General features: G+C 41.4%; 1 protein-coding gene across 3 annotated transcripts in view; it reads right to left on the reverse strand.

The window, feature by feature from the left end:
- Tango6 (transport and golgi organization 6 homolog) overlaps positions 1 to 17,407 on the reverse strand; it is a 174,502-nt gene that overhangs the window by 23,439 nt on the left and 133,656 nt on the right. For all 3 annotated transcript variants that reach the window (XM_074055760.1, XM_074055759.1, XM_020175326.2), the window contains 2 exons: positions 16,958 to 17,109; positions 8,991 to 9,104 (listed from right to left, as the gene is read on the reverse strand). In XM_074055760.1, coding sequence (XP_073911861.1) covers positions 8,991 to 9,104; positions 16,958 to 17,109 — 266 coding nt within the window. The remainder of the gene's footprint in view (positions 1 to 8,990; positions 9,105 to 16,957; positions 17,110 to 17,407) is intronic.

Below are 17,407 nucleotides of genomic sequence, written 5' to 3' on the forward strand. Positions count from 1 at the left end.
GGACAGGTAAAAGAGTGAAAATACTTTGAAAACAGTCTGGCAGCTCCTCAAAAAAATAGAATTGCCATATGACCTAGCAATTCCACTCCTAGATACAGACCCAAAAGAAATGAAAACATACATAAGAGAAAAAGCTTGTACACAAAGGTAGTGTGTGTAACCATATTACAAAGCAGCTGCTGTGTTTTGAGATGGTTTGTCCTCCACGGTCATGTGCTGGGAGCTCAGTCCCCCGCATAATGGGACTGAGAGGGGACTGGGACTTGTAGGAACAGGTTAGGTCTCTCAAGAGGAAGTTAGGTTTCTGGTGCTGGATTCATCTTTGCCAAGAGTGGGTTGTTATAAAGTGGGTCAGCCTCTCCTCTTTCTCTCTCTCATATATGTGCTGTTCTGTATATGCTACTTTCCTTACAGTTGTCCTCCATGAACTGACACAAAATGAAGCCCTCACTAGAAGCTTAGCAGATGCTGGTACAACATTCTTGGACATAGTGTAAGCTAAATAAATTTCTCTTCTTTATCAAACACCCAGCCTCAGACATTTTGCTATAGCAACAGAAATTGGACTAAAACAGAAACATTACTCATTTAGTTAGTTAGCCATACTGGGGATTAACTCAAAACCTGTACATGCCAGGTAAACATGTTCTACCACTGAGCCACATGCCCAGACACTCATTTTAAAATAGTCCAAAAGTGGAAACAACTCAAATGTCCAACAACTGGTGAATGAATAAACATGTGGTATGTCCTTAAAATGGAGAATCGTTATTTCTCCCCCTCCCCTTCATTCCTTTCTCTCCCCTTCCCTTCCCTTCTCCTTTTTCTCCCCCTCTCCCTTTTCTACTTCTTTCTTTTATTTTCAGTGCTGGGGATTAAACCCAGGACCTTGCACACTCTAAGAAAGTGTTCTACCACTGAGCCAGATGCCCTCCAGCCCACATATGGGATTTCATTTTGGGATGGTAAAAATGTTCTGGAATGAGACAGTAGTGATGGTTGCACATTTTATGAATACACTGAATATTCTGAATTTTACACTTTAAATTTTACACTATTTACACCATAAATTTTATAATACATGAATTGCATATCAATTTAAGAAATTGTGAGAAAAAAATACAAGGTGAGGGGAGAGGGCTCTTGTGTTGTTGATGAAGACAGCATACAATCACTTGACCTCTTTCTGGGTCAGCAGCAGTGGCACTGCAGAAGACTGTCCCCATCTGGCCTGGCCCTTCTCTAGTTCACCACTTCCCTTAGGCTGTGTCTGTCTCCAGCCTCGCACTGTTCCCCTCCTGACATCCTTTCAGCCCTGCTCTCTCAGGCTCCTGCGAGCAGATCCTGGGACAAATATGCCTTCCCCCTCCTAAATGCCCCTGAAGTCTCAGGGTCATCTAGCTATAAATCCTCTTTAACTCAAAGCTTAAGGGAATGACTTCTGATGTGCTGTCCCATATACAAATCTTGTATTTGACAACTCGTAGAGATCCTTGGAAAAACAAGTACTCATTAATGACTAAACATCTAGTTTTTAATATGTGGGAATAAACTTTGAAAAGTCATGCTTCTGGCCTAACTGGCTCTTCTGAAATAAAAGACAGCAAATTAAGTTGGGCCTAAGACAAAACAGAGTAAGACAAGCTTCTAAATAATATACTAACAGGTGTAGAAAGTCATCACGCTTTTCTGGCAACAACCTGGCACAGAGAAACAATGAGAAAACGTATACAAACTAGAACTTGGTAAGAGTCTTTATGTAATTGATCAGAAATTCACTTTAAATATTCTCAGCTTGGGAAATCAAATCTGTGACTGTTGTATGTTTTCTTTCATCATTGGTGCAATTATTTGTCTTAAAAATATTTCTGTGCTCTTTCTTTTTACCTTTTGGCATTAATGAAATTTCAATTCAGGGACATGTACTTGTCAGTCAGGTACTATAACACTCAAGTCATGCTCCAGCCTTTTTTTGCTTTGTTTTTGTTATTTTTCTAAAAAGGGTCTTGCTTTTAGGCCCAGGTTGGCCTGGACCACAATCCTTCTATTTATGTTTGCCATACAGCAGGGATGGCAGGTATGTACCACCACACCCACCTTTTTATTGGTTGAGATGGGGTCTTGCAGATGGGGTTTTGCAGGGGATGGCCTTGAACCATGACTCTCCTGCTCTCTACCTCTTGAGTTATAGCTAGGGTTACAAGCATGTGTCACCACACCCAGCAGTGCTCTTTCTTTAAAACATAAGCAATCTGATGAAGTTAGGGAATAGCAGAGCCAGACAGAACAGGGGCTTTAGGGTCAGAGGGTCAGGGTTTAAAACCCAGCTCTGCCACACACTAGCAGTGTGATGTGGAGCAGTCTACTTAACCTCAGTGAGGTCCGTCACCTGCAAAATGGGGATAACAACAGCTATCTCAGCTCCCGAAAGAATCAACCAAGAAAGACGGTAAAGTACCCAACTCAGAACCTGCTTTCTGTTCTTGCTTTTTTTTTGGCGGGGGGTCTGGGAATGGAACCTAGAGCCTTGTACATGCCAGGCAAATGTTCTACCACTGAGCTACACTCAGAGTGCCTGCTTTCTGAAAGTAGATGGCATTGTTTTGTTGTGGCACTCTACCCCCTGCTTCCTAGAAGTGGGTAACAAAGGAAGAATGGTGTCAGAAGTCAAATCAGGTGCAAATACACGCTGAGTCCTCTAGTTTAATAACTACAGCACCTAATGTGTAAATATTTTGCCAGTACAGCTGGTCAGTTGGTATCTATCACGAGGATAAATAGGATGGCACATGCAGTCATGAAGTCCTTGGGCAGAGACTAAAGACTGAATTCCAATTAATCTCCAAAATCGGAGATGACCCATAATGAAGGTCGGGGATGATAAAATGTAGGGTACTAGAAGTTCCATCCCCTGATTAAACATTACAAACGTACACATATATCAAAACAGTACATGTTATCCCATTAAGATATAGTCTGATCAATCAATACAAAATTATCTTTGGTAGGTTTAAAAAAGTCATATAAGGGCTGGCAAAGTAGCTGAGTAGTAGAGTGCTTGCCTGGCATGCATCAGGCCCTGGGTCTGAACCCCAGCACTGCCCTCTACCCCTCATAAACAAGGAAAGAAAAAGGAAAATCATCATTTCAAAACACCCCAGCAGATCTATGGACCAGGACCAGAGAGTTGCAGTAGTAGCAGTAACAGTGGTGATGGTTAGGGTGGTGGTAATGAAAACATTGATGATGACAAAATAATGATTAGTAGCAATCATCCTCATTGTTGCCTTTTATATTTATAGCCCTTCACTGTTTTCAGAGCTGCACATATGCAATCCCATCTTACTTTGCCACATCTCTGTCATGCAGGTAGGACAGACATGAAAATGAGGTTCAGGAATTTTGCACCAAGGCCAGAAAAGGCACCAAGTCCAATAGCTCAAAAAAATTATTCTCAGCTCCCATTAGTTTCTCTGCTCAAGTGTCAGAATTGGTGTCTTTCAAGGTAAGCATACTTGAACCACCACTCCTCTTGTCTTCCTGAGGCTAGAGGATGAGAAGGAGGTAGGGTGTGTGTGTGTGTGTGTGTGTGTGTGTGTGTGTGTTGGGGGGTGGAGGGGTGGTTCAGAGATGTGTGTGTGTGTGTGTGTGTGTGTGTGTGTGTGTGTGTGTGTTGGGGGGTGGAGGGGTGGTTCAGAGATACCTAATCCAGAGGCAGGCTCTTCTCAAGATGATACAATAATAAAAGATGGGAATGAGTAAACACAAAAAGGGGAGGACTGTGGAATCATGAGGCCTGTTAGGGGTGAACTGTGTACCCTCACATTCTGAAAAATATGTGCTAAAGTCCCAACCTCCAGTACCTCAGAATGTGACCTTGTTTGGAAGACACATCTGGTTAAGATATGTTCATACTGGAGGAGAATACGCCCAATCACATGGACTGGGGCCCTTTGTAAGAAAAGAGCCATGTAAAGGCAGGGCCTGAAGTGCTGCAGCTGCAGGCCTATTGCCACCAAAGATTGCAGGCAGACCCCCAGCAACTTAGGAGGGCAAACAAAGGGTTTCCCCATGCTTCAGAGGAAGCACGGCCCTGTGGACACCTTGATTTTTGGGCATTTAGCCTTCTGAACACCAAGGCAGTAAAGCTGTTATAAAACACCCAGTTTGTGATACTTTGTTCTGGCAGCCCTGGGGAACTAATACAAGGCCTAAAAGGATTTTTTTCTTTGAAGACTGAAGTAGACAAATGGTAATTAGGATGTTTAAGAGTGAGTAAAGAGGGAAGTATTTGGGAGGAAGAGACAATTTATAAACTTCTAATATATTTTTAAATTCCAACAATGTCTAACAAAGGCTGAATTCCTATGAAATGCCTGGTATTAACAATATAATCTTGTAAACACCCACATGCTGGCCAGTCACAGAAGCTGATCAATAGAATGCTGCCTTGGTCATCAAACTGTAGTTTTATGTTCCCAGGAAAGGAAAACGTTCTTTGGCTTCAGATGTGCCTGTCCAGTTTTTTAAGAGTTACAGAGGAATATGTATTACCTGGATCCCAGTCACTTTTACATAAATGTTCTTTTCATTGCTCCCTCAAAAAAGCAGTGTCTGTGGAGATCATTCCGGAAAGGATGCTGGTCCATGTACTGGGCATATAGCACAAAATACACCAAATGTTGTCAAATTAACTTTTAGGATAAGACAAAAGCCAGTAAAAGGAAGGAAACTTTCCATTCTGTCTGTTCACTTATAACTCGCATTTGTGCTATGTCAAAGATTGTTATGCCCTGGTTCCCACTTGGCCTGGACAGAGGCACAAGGTGAACCTAGGATGTAGGCAATAAATCTTCTGGATGGGCCATGAATACTATCAGACCCAAGCCATTTCCTTTTTTTAGCCAGGGGTTGCCTTCTCTCTCACAAAAATGGAGCAACTGCAATTGGGATGTGCAAGAGTGAGTAATGAGAGAAGTATGAGATAATTTATAAACTTACAATGTATATTGAAATTCTTCTACGCCCTGTAACCTATGACACTGTGAACATGTACAACAAAGGCTAAATTCTTACCAAATATCACCTTGTAGACACTCATGCCCTCCAACTGTTAATGTAGTGAACCCACCACTCTCCATGTTATGAGGACAAAGTTTCTGTCATCAAGTCTAATACTCAAAAGAAGGAATTAAAAGTCACTCCAAGGTGGAGGATTGGGTTTGGCTTAAATTAATCATAAACTCAGGCCCCCGAAGATGCTTCCAGGTTTTATTTTTGAAGAAACAACCTGATGTTAAGATTTTTTTTTAATCATCTTGAAAGAGTAAATTCTAAAATCTACTACCAATCTTACACCAGACAAAGTAGAGATTATTCTTTTTGTCACTTAAAATTAGGGGTTACCCATATTAGGAGGAAACTTCCTTTCTTCAGACTGCTGAAGAATCATTTTGTATTAAATATGGTCTGTGTCTCCCCGCCGAAGCCCCTGCCCCACAACCATAAGCATTGAGCTGGATCTGTCACCTCATTAAACTGGATGTGATTTGTGCCTTAATGATCACCAGAATGTAGAGAGAAATGTATGTGCATTTTTAAAACAATATAATTGCCTTGATAAGGACTGAACATCATTCTAGTTTCAAGTTTAATTTGAATTAAATATATTCTGTGGTTTATATGAAAAAATAAAATTGGGGATTAGAAAGGGAATTACTTTTTAATATTTTTGTTTTTGTTTTTGAGACAGGGTATTGCTATGTAGGCCATGCTAGCCTTGAGCTTGAGATTCTCCTGCCTCAGTCGCCAGTGTGCTAGGATTTTACATGGTAAGCACTACCATGTATTATTTATTTATTTATTTTGTGGTACTGTGGTTTGAATTTAGGACTTTACAGGATAGGCAGGCGCTCTACCACTTAAGCCACTCCACCAGCCCTGTTTTTGTGTTGGGTAGTTTCTAGATAGGGACTTATGATTTATTTTTACCTTGTCCCTAGGTTAAAAGTCAAATAAACAGTAACTCACCATGAACATCACCTCTCCTCTAAGCATGGACCCCTCTGAAGAATCTGCCTGCTTCTTGGGCTGGAGGTGTAGCTCAGGTGGTAAAGCAGCTGCCTAGCAAGCGTGAGGCCCTGAGTTCAAACCCCAGTTACCTCCCCCCAACCACAAAAAAAAAAGTTGCTTGCTTCTAATCCCTCTCCAGTGGTTTCAGGTAGTTGCTCATTATATTACATCCAGACTTTATGGATGTTATCTGAAGAAGGGCCAGTCTGATAGGCTAGCGCTCAACTATTACTGCCCTAATTACTGTTTTTGGAATGCGTTTATGGATCTGGATGTTTTAAACATTTACTACATGTAGAATAAACAAATCTTCAAGCAAAGATGAAACTTGGGAAGTGCAGGGTAGTCAGGCACCATTGCCCCGTTCTGCTGCTTTAGCTCACTGTTCCCATGTTGAGAAGCCCTATTCTTAACTCTGTGAGACTAACATCAAGTGCAGGTCTGAACATGCCTCCTCTCTTTGGTACTCCTAGTAAATTTAGTTTTTAGCAAGGGTAAGGTAGAATGGGTTTAAAGGACTCCCTTTCTGTCTTTCAACTAAACTTCAGGCTATATAACAAGCAAGATAAGATCATAAGGTTAACATAAGGCTAGCAGAGAAAAACTTTTTTTTTTGGTGGTACTCGGATTTGGACTCAGGGTCTCACGCTTGGCTAGGCAGGTGCTCTACTACTTGAGCCATTCTGCCAGCCCTGTTTTGTGACAGCTTTTTTTGAGACAGAGTCTCGAGGACTATTTGCCTGGGGCTGGCTTCGAACTGCAATCCACCTGATCTCTGCCTCCTGAGTAGCCAGGATTACAGGCGTGAGCCATCGGCACCGCTTGAAAGAGGTTTTTAAGTAAGAAAGTGAGTGCGGTATTTCCCTCCAATGTGAATACTGTGTTGAGTGCATAAAACTCTGGTTACTGTCAAATGGGAACAAGGTAAAAACTACCTCATGAGTTAGGGGTAGTGAGTGATGTCTTGCCTTTTGATCCCAATCTATCTCCTCTACCTCCCTTTCCAGCTGCCATAACCATATAGGTCCTTGGCTAGCACATCCACAATTAGCAGAGAATTCACTAAAACCCAGTATTATCTTTTGGCACTATACAGCCTGAGAGATGGTGATTAGAAGGAAAAAAAAGAAAACATAAAACTTCATCAACAAAGTAGCATTTTCATTTCAGCTGTTCCTGGGGGCAAAACAGAGCTCTAAAGAGAAATCCCAGCTTGAAAGCTTTGTGGTTATCTCCGATTCTCATTACAGTGCTCCTGATTATAATCACACCCACCATTACAAGATTTACACACCTGGTCTCAAGGACACACTAGGAAGAAGAATCACGCATTCATCCAATCCCATTTCCTTTTCTTTATTCACTGAGTAAGCACAATTTATAAGTTTTGGTGAGCGCAGACGAGAGACAGTTTGGAGAACAGGAGGTAGGCTTTCCATTCACATGGCTTTTAGAAAGTGACAAAAGTCTTCCATAGCCACAAATTACTTTAGTACTGGTAAGACAAGCAGTGTTGTTTCCATGAGCTACACACAGATGTGGGAAATCTGGATAGAGTTCCTATTTCTTCTCTTACTTTGCTAACCAGATATTTTGTTCTACTTTACAGACACATTCTCTCTCTCTCTCTCTCTCTCTCTCTCTCTCTCTCCCCCTCCCTCCCTCCTTCCCTCCCTCCCCATCTCTCTTTCATGTTCTCAATCTTACTAAGGAGGTGTGCACTTACAGAGGTATTTATTTACTTATTGGCACTGGGGATCAAATCCAGGGCTTCTTGCACACTAACCATGGGCTATACCACTTAACCCCACTCCCACCCCCAGAGTTTTGTAGATTTCTTTTAGAAGTGTTGTAATTTATATTTTAAATAAATTTTTTCTTGTTAAATAATTTTAGACTTACAGAAAAGTTACAAAGATAGTAAAGAGTCCCTGCATTGCCCTCAAACCTTAATCTATTCAAGGCAGATGAGAAGGAGAAAAATGCAATTGCAGGTAAAGAACAGGGAAGTGGCCATTTGGAAATTCAATGGCCTAGCTACTGAGCTGAAACAATAGCAAGTAGGCATTTATAGAGAAAATGTGGCTGTACAGGGAAGGAAGAGGATAACTAACAAGTCTATGCTTGTAAAAACAGGTATCAGGAACTTGACATGGTAAATTTTAGTATGAATAAAGCCTCTGTGTGTGACAAAACAATCATTCTTATAATGGCTTCCTTGACACTTGGTTAAATACCGATATACAAACCACAGACAAGCATTGTGGGTGCCAGGAAGTGAATTATTAATGCAAACTCTCTATCTGAAGTCAACCGGATATAAGTTTCCATTAGAATCAAGAAGAAAATTAATTTCAAGGTCCCTTATTCTTAGCACACATCTGGATATATAAACTGTCTTCCTTTATTGGCCATACACAGGGGCGAAATCCAGCCAAACCCACTTGAGGAAGGAAGAAAGTATAATGTATGCAGCAACGAAAATCTCATGGATTGAACTTAGAGCTAGAAAGGAAACTTCTTAAATGAAGCCCATCAGAAACTCGGCATGATTGATGAAATGAGTCAGGCAGACAAGCCACTAGCAGTCAGGCTGCAGAGACATGTTAATGTGCTTCTGCTAGTTCACCTTGGAACCTGCCCCCATGAAGAGAATGACAGATTCAGGCCCTCCACCTATGTGGAGTGCTAATTTTTCTGTAGCACTTACTGAGTAGTTTGCCCAATATATTACAAAGGAAACAGAAACTCTTACTGAAGATGCAAACAATACCATTTTCCTGCTATAAAATCCTGTTGACTGATTCATTTGCATGAGTCCATTTAGGGACAAGGTTTGAGCCTGCCCCAGTAAAAGAAAGGCTGAAGACAAAAAGCAAAGAAGTAAGGGAGTTGCACATGGGAAGACACTGACGTACCTCAGTAGCTTTCTGGCTGAGGCCCCGAAGCAATAGCACAATCACATGAATGGCAGCTCTGCGCACTTGAACTTCAGGGTCTGTTTTAGCCACAGCAATCAGGCAAGCTGTCACCTAAGAGAATGAGGGAAAAAGAAGTCAATAAAAGTCAGAACTGCACACAATTACCTCTATATAGCCTTTCAACTGTGTTTCACTTACTACACATTCATCAATAGCAATCTGGCTTAGAGAGGGGTAGAGTAGTTTTCTAATGTTCAATAAAGAAGGTGAGAGGTTTTGATGCAGTCTGGCTTTTCTGGAAAGACAAAATCTGATTTGGAACTCAGGAGGGAAATCAGGGAGTGAGAAGAAACAGATGGATGTAATATGTATCTCAAAAAAGGTAAGATCAAGTTTCATATCTCCTCAAAAGCAGAGAAAATTGTTCGTGTCCCCTTTTGGGGACATCATATAAGAGAAGGAAAGATGGCCTAAAACACAGCTGTTTGTAGGGACAGAGGACCATGGAGAATTAGCTAAGGAGGCTTCAGAGTTCAAGGCCTGACATGAATAGCGATGCACCACTGATGAAAATTTCAGCTCAGGGATACAGAAATAAAGAAGTATGCAAACTGATATCCTTTGGCATATCCAACATCTTAGTCCTACAAATCTAGCATATACCTAGAAAGTCAGCATTAGCCAGTTTCAGAGACTTTCTGCCTGGGCTTCTTCATTTGTGAGATAGACCTTTCTGTGCTCAGTTACTTTCCCCAAAGACAATTTGGCTAAAAGGCTGGGAAGTGATTTAAAGACAATTCTGTAACAGAAAAGAAAAGCTAAAACATGGCCCCAGATATATAGCTAATAATTAGTGTGTTATAAAATTAGACTATTTCTATTCCCTGTACCAGCCATACTACCACTGCTATTGGTGGGCACAAAAGATACTCTAAAATTTCAATAAAGAGATACATTAACACAACAATGACAGATCTTTCTGAGGCAATCATCCAAGGTTTAAGAAGAAAAAACTTAATTTTTACAAGTGTGACCGACAGTCACAACAACCTGAAGATACATTTAAATTTAAATTATTCAATTGGTCTCTCACATGCTTTCATTATTGGAGTTGCTGTGAGCCTGTATTTCCTGGCCAACAGTGGAGGGATTTCTAACCATGATAAGAAAATAGCCAGATTGTGTGTTTGGAAACACATATAAATACATATTATGTTCTAAGAATGGTGAATACAGGCACAAATGAGGAAATAGGCTTGTGCAGAAAATTTAATTATGCAGGTTGTATTTTTCACAGCTTTCAAACAGTTGGGCATAGTTCAAAGTGTCTAATTAATCAGTGATGGCGGCAAGATTAGAAGAAAGAGCTTGTTCTCAAATATAATTGCATCTGTGATGCACTGGCATTTAATCAAGTTGTACAACTACTAGACGAACTTGCAGCTTGCAAGGGAAGGGAAAACCCAGAAAAGCTCTTCATTGGGGGTTGCTTTCCATAAAGGCCCAGAAAGTTGATTCTGCCTTTGACCAGGATCCCCGACCTTAAGGCCAGCAGTGGCTTCCAGGCCTCTAGCATTAATGTTAGAAGCAATTCAATCCTAACAGAATTCCTTGGGCCACCTCCAAACAGGTAACAATATAATAGCTACCTCCACCTTCAGGTTTAGTATTTACAAGGTAAGAGCTGAACAAGTTAGAGCTAGGCCAGAGTCCTTCTGGACACGAGGAAGTTCGGTTTATTTAATCTGATAACTAATGAGCAAAAGACAGGCCAGGGCTGTGTCATGAACACAGGCTCTGAAGCATTCGCCTGCTCCCCTCGGGGTCTAGTTTGGCAGACCAAGGCTTCCTACTTAGACTCTCCTGTCGGTATCTGCCTTTATCCCCTCTGTTCTGCTTCACCATGCTGAGTGGGAAATGCTCCACCTCAGCTCTCAGAGCAAGACTAGCTCTGACTATGAGGCATTAATTCCACAACTGGGATATTCGGGCCAAAGCATCATGGCTGGAATACGGTTTTCCCTTCAAGGTCAGTTCTTGAATCCCTAAGAAGGTGCACCTAAGAGAGGAGCTGATTTTACAAGGCTTGCTAGAATGGCCTCCTGCTGTTAGTGACTTATGTGCTGTCCACAAGGAGCCTCCAGGACAATCAGGAAGAGGTCTGAAAATGGAAGAGGTTCATGACCTTCCTCAACACTGCCACCAGGACCAAATCCCATGACCTATAGTGGTTGCTCATGCAAAATGTTTTTAGGGCACGAGGATTTTAAAATGGCCTTGCAGATCTTATTCAGATGTAAGAACAGCTTTCCCTTGCTCAGGTCAAGCCTCCTTGCCCAGCTCCTATGCTACTTTCCTGCAGGCTGGTGGTAGGACAGGTCCTCCGTCTAATACAGAAGCAGGGAGAATGCAGGCTACTTTCCTCCATCTATGCAGGCTGACAAGTCACTCCATGGTAGTCTCTCACATCCAACTCCAAAGATAAACTCAACATTGCCTTTCATTCCCTGGTGAGTGATAAACAGGTGATGTAAGGTCTTTACTAATTCATGAATTGGTATAGTTATTTCCAATATCTGTTTCTAAGTCCTCCCAGAGGGCAGAAATCCATTCTATGTGATCTTCATGAAATCTGCCCTGGGGGTCAGTGTACCTATTGCAGTAAGTGATACTATGGAAGGCTTTCTCTTCACTGATTAAATCATGTGACTCATACCCACTTCTATGGGCTAGAGGCATGTAAAACCCTAGGTTCAAACTCCAGAACCACCACAAGAAAAAAATTCAGTATACTCACTTCTGAAAGCCACACAAACAGAAAGATGATGGCTGCTTTGGAAACATTAAAGGTCAGTTTAAGCAATTTAATGCTTCACAGGAGCCAACAGAAATAAGGAAAAACATCACTCCTCAAACAGCTGGCACACACTAAGCATAATCAGAACTATAAAAATAAAGATAATACAAATGGCAAAAGTACACCAAACTGACTTTGGAAAATTCCAGGAAAGAAGGTATCAGAGTTGAGGTACATATCACGGAAGTGTGATTTCCAACTGCATCTTCACCCCTTTTCCTAAAACTACCTTTGTTAAAATTTAGTCAGTCTGGAAACTTGTCTGAAACTAGATCATCGGCGAACTAGGAAACCTGAATAGCAAAGGCAGTGTAACCAATAATTATTATGAGCTCAGCTTGCTCACTCTACCTACCAGGAAAGAAAGCATCGTGGCTGCTTGAGATTCCTTGCAGGGGTGAGGGTGAGAGGGCAGAGGGGGTCTCCAGAACATCTGCCAAGTTCTCATCTCAGATGTAAACACAGCCTCAAACTGCATGAGCTCTGTCACTTAGGAAACTGCACTGATGGTGGCAAAGATGGTAATAAAATCAAGTCATGAGTGGATCAGAGGCTGCAGCTTTGTATTAGAACTCAAAGCTCAGGTACATGCAAATTTGGGCACTGCATTAAAAGTAGACTGCTCCAGGGATTTGTTACCTTGGGGCACATCTTATTTGCTAGATTGAGGACAGGCCCCTCTTTGTGGTACACGTAAATCATATTGCTTTTCTTAAAGTGTGATAAATATGAGTCTATCAAAAAAAAAAAAAAAAAAAACCAAACAAGAGTCTATCAAGATTTGGTTTGAAGTAACACCCACTCTTGATCAAGAAGAATTTGGGAAAACATTAATAATGCTCTCTAAATCTTGACATCAACAAAGAGGAAAAACTTGAATTCCCAGTATGAAGACTGTGGAGGGGCTGAACCTACACTTTGTGTTCCCTTCCTACCAGCCAGCACCATAAAAGCACAGAGTACCAAATCTGGACCACCCAAGAGTTAGGACAGCCTTCTTCAGACACCCATGCACTATAGCTAGAGGAAAGGCAGATGCCCCCAAGAACTGATCATATTAGAGGAGTCTTTGGTGGCTAGCTTATTTGACTTTGTATCAAAATATTGTTTCTTCTCTTCCTCTGCCTGCCTAGCACTCAATCAACATAACCTTCCTTAGGCCCTCACACATTTAATTAAGTCCCAGCTCTATATTCCTTCAGCCCCTTGACTATTCCTATCACATCTATTTGGTCCTCAGTCCATTTCACACTCTACTGAGATTTCCTTAAGGGAAGAGACTGGGTCCTTTATTTGTGTCCTCCAGCATTCTTGGCATGTGACCAATGCTCCCAAAGGAGAATCCCTTCAGGCTACAAAAACAAGTTTCTTTCTCCACCAGTATACACTTGAGGTAAGTACCTCTGAGACTACAAGTCTTCAAGAGCTTTCATGAGACTCTGGAAAAAGAGTCATATAAGAAGCCAATAACCTTCTAGAATAAGCTAGACCACTGTATTCCTCTGCTTTGGCTTCTCATCTCACTCACAGGAAAAGCCAGTCTGTGCAAATCCCATTTCGACTGGCCACCATCTTTCTGATGGTGACCTGTCATTTTCTCTTACCCTCTTCTCTCAAGCCACACTGGTCTTGCTGCTGCCTATACATCCAGCCTGTACCTGCCTCAGGGCCAATGTACTTGTATCTCCCTCTGCCTAGAATGCTGTCCCCTCAAGTATCTGAATCGTGTCCTTGCTTCCTTAGGTCTTTGCTCAATTGTCACTTACCAGTGAAGCGCTTCCTGTCCATCTGAGTCACATATAATAGCGAGCTCCCTTTGTGGCTCTTATCTCACTAGATTTATCTCTTGAGCACTTACCACATGACATGGTATAGATTATTTACTTGCCTATTGCCTACCTTTCCTTTCCAGAATGTCAGGTCCATGAGGACAAGGACTTTATTGTGCTTGTGGTTGGGGTCTTCAGCACCTAGCACATGGTTTGGCTATAGGCCCAACTGGCCCAGAGTATGTCCTCAATAAATGTCTGTTGAGTGAATAAACAATCGAATGAAGAACTACTAAAGAGCCATGCCAAAGAGCCCACTCTTGCCATGTGAATGGACTTGAACTGTCTGATTTGGACTCAGTGGCTCCAAATACTAATACTGGCAGGTCTCCAAGCATGTTCAAACTTGTAGTCCACCCAAGGCAGCTGGTTTAGCACTGACGACAAGGCAAGGTGGGATGTTACATAAGAAGGAACATCTAAAAAGAGGAGACAGAGATTATATGGGACGGAAACACCAAGTTTTTCAAATCAGAAGGAATACACTGCCTTCTGAAGTTTCACTGCCGAAAGCAAGCTCTATTAAGAATGCAGAGCTACATGACCCTTCCTGCCTGTGACTTTTCTCATATGGCAATACTCTTCAGTTTCAAGGCACAAAAGTACTCTTATAAATGAGCTGAAAATAGTTACTGAGAGACAATATAGAGGAGTGGTTAAGAGCATGAATTCTAGAGCTAACTGCTCACATTTCAATCCCAGCCCTGCCATTCCTCCTATCTGTAAAATTTACTTAGTTTCTCTGTGCCTCAATTTCCCGTGAGGATTGGATCTGTTGACATATGTAAGACACTCAGAAGAGTATTAAGTGCTTATTATGACAATTTTCTAAACATGTAGGAACTAGTCTTCCTAACCAGTCTTTCCCTCCTCTTTATTAGATGTTAACAGACAACACTCAGGCCCATTAAATGGCAAGCACTGTGGTAAGTTACTCGAGGGTATGACGAGGTGAACTCTCCTTTTTCATAGACCATTGCTACCCTTCTTGTGCTCACAGTTTATTAACGACCATGAACTGTTCTGAGATTAATAACAGCAGAAACAGTTACAGGTCTCTAGGTGAAGGGTGGGGTCATTGGACAGGTATATACCAGGCAGGGCACCCACAGCAAGTCACTCGTCACCTGGACTTGAAGGTTGAAACATAAAAAGGTCCCAGAGTCACAAATGGTGCTTCTCTTTGTGTCAGCACATATGGCAGATAAATGGCCCACTTCTGAAGGATAAATAAACAATCTTTGATTCTGTGAGGCAGAAAGCCACACTGTAAAATATAGACCTTCATGATGCCATCCTGCTTGTCTCCCTTGCTCCAGCACCAACTAATCCCCAACCCTACTCCTCTACTCAGTCTTCAGGATCTTCCTTCCTGTAGTTCTTCAAATGTGTCAGGCTGTCCTCAACACTGTACCTTTGCACCTCTGCTGAGGTGCTCATCCCTACCTCTTTTGCCTACCTACCTTCTACTTATTCTCCAGACTCAGCCCAAAATCTCTTCCTTTAGGCATCTGTGTCAATGCCCCAACCTGATCCAGGGGCTCCTCACATGTGTCCCAGCACCTATCCCAATGGGCTGTCATGGTAATCATTGACCACCAGATTCCTCAGGGCCAGAGGGCAAGGTGCTGTTGATGGAGTTTGTATACCCAGCCCCTAAAAAAGGGCCTGATACACTCAGGTGTTGGGGACATTTGAAGGATGCTGGCTGCAGTATTCTTCTCATTGCTTTGCTGCTTAAATTCATCACTGTCATCCTCAGCCCTCTCCAAATGACCAAGATGCTCTTTAAAGAAAAAAAATCTGAATATAGAAAACCACAATGATTTAATTCAAATGTTACCTTCCCAACAGGCTTACCTAGATACCCTACTTAATGCTGCAACCACCCCACCTAACACTATAATCCTGATCACCTTCCTCTGCTCTACTTCTCTTTTTCTTATTGTCTAACATACTGTGTACTTTTCTGATTATGTGTTTTCTTTATGTCTTTCCCCTCTCACTAGACTGGAAGCTCTAGGAAGATGAGAACCATTGTTTATTTTGAAGCATGAGATAGCTTAGGTATCCATAATACTGCTTGGAATGTAGTGGGCTCTTGATAAAAATTGTTGAATAAGTCATTTCACCAAGTGTATACATTAACTACAAATCCTTGTTAAATCCTATATCATATGTATTTTAATCCCATTTTCTACATCAAAAAACTGAGCTCAGAGTCTAAGTCATTTGCTCTAGTGAAACATGTAAGTAGGTAGTGGAGCTGAGCTCTCATTTACTCCCATTTTCAAGACTGCCTAGCAATTTGTTTTTCTTTTAATTGGTCCATCGATTTCCAGAAAGATGACACATCTTTAACATTATAAAATCTGCTTTAGCTCAATCTGCCAACATGCTGCAATTACTTCAAGAGAGAGAAAAGTCTAGGGACTGTAAAAGAAATAAGGTCTCAGTGTTTGGGTTCAGTGATCATAACACTCAAATATTGTTCAGGCTCATTAGTTTAGAAAATGTATGGATCCCACCAATTTTGAGCTGATCCACTTGGCACCTGTGACCAAGGAGAGCCAATCAGAGTATCTGCCTGAGATTTTTATATTAACAGAGGTAAGACTCACGGATGGTCCACAGACCCAGGTGCAGGTCTATCTACCTACTCCTCAAAGCTTCTTCAGTTCTGTTGTTGCCTCAGAATCTGTTAGTTGTCATCTTTTATTGCTTAAGGTAGTGTTAGGAACTTGGAAATAAGAGGTTCTTACTACAGGTTGAGTGTTCCTTATCTGAAATGCTTGGGACCAAACTATTTTGGATTTCAGATTTTTTTCAAATTTTGGAATACTTACACATACATTAAGAGTTATCTAAATCTGAACTTCATTTATGTTTCATTAAAACATTTTACAAATAGCCAAAACATAATTCTATAACATTTTAAATGGTTTTGTGTGTGAACAGTTTTATGGTATGAAGAATTTTCCTATTATGGCATATTGTTGGTCAAAGAGTTTCAGATATGGGAATATTTGGAATTTTGGACTAGGGACGTTCAACCTGTAATATACCTGCAAATATATGTGAGACAAATAGAGAAGTTAAGAGGAACAAATAGGGAATTAGTAGTTAATGGGGAAGTTAAGTGAGTGGCTTGGCCTCTCTTACAGGGAGGCAGAGGCAGATCTGGAAAAAAAATCACAGGTCTCCTGACTTATAATCCTAAATTATATCATAGATCCAAGCAAAAACAAGCATTGGAGGAAGGAGTCAACATACAGCACCTCATGAACCACTGGCCCTAGTAGGAAGTCCAGGCGCTGGCACAGTTCTCCCAGGTTGACTAAGCTGCTGGCCCTATGAACACCATCTGGATCTCTGGCTCCTCTCAGGAAGGTGTGGATCAAAGGTTCTCGGTACTTTGAGACCATGTCCCCTACAGAAAAAAGGAAGAAACCAAAATCTTTTAAAACAAAATTTCAAATCCTTAAGTGAAATAGCAATATCACCATGATATATTGCATGATGTCTTGTACTTTTCAGGGACTTACTAACCACTAAAAATCATGGTGGTGCATACCTATGATCTGCCTACACTCCCAGACCTCTGGAGGCTGAGTATTGAAAGTTCAAGGCCAGCCTGGGTTACATAGGTGAGTTCAAGGTCCGAACTATACAGAGAGACTCTGTGCTAGATATGCTAATGTTCTAGGAATATGAAAAAATAATCTTTA

Source organism: Castor canadensis, chromosome 15 (genome assembly GCF_047511655.1).
Source record: "Castor canadensis chromosome 15, mCasCan1.hap1v2, whole genome shotgun sequence".
In the NCBI taxonomy this organism is placed as follows: Eukaryota; Metazoa; Chordata; class Mammalia; order Rodentia; family Castoridae; genus Castor; species Castor canadensis.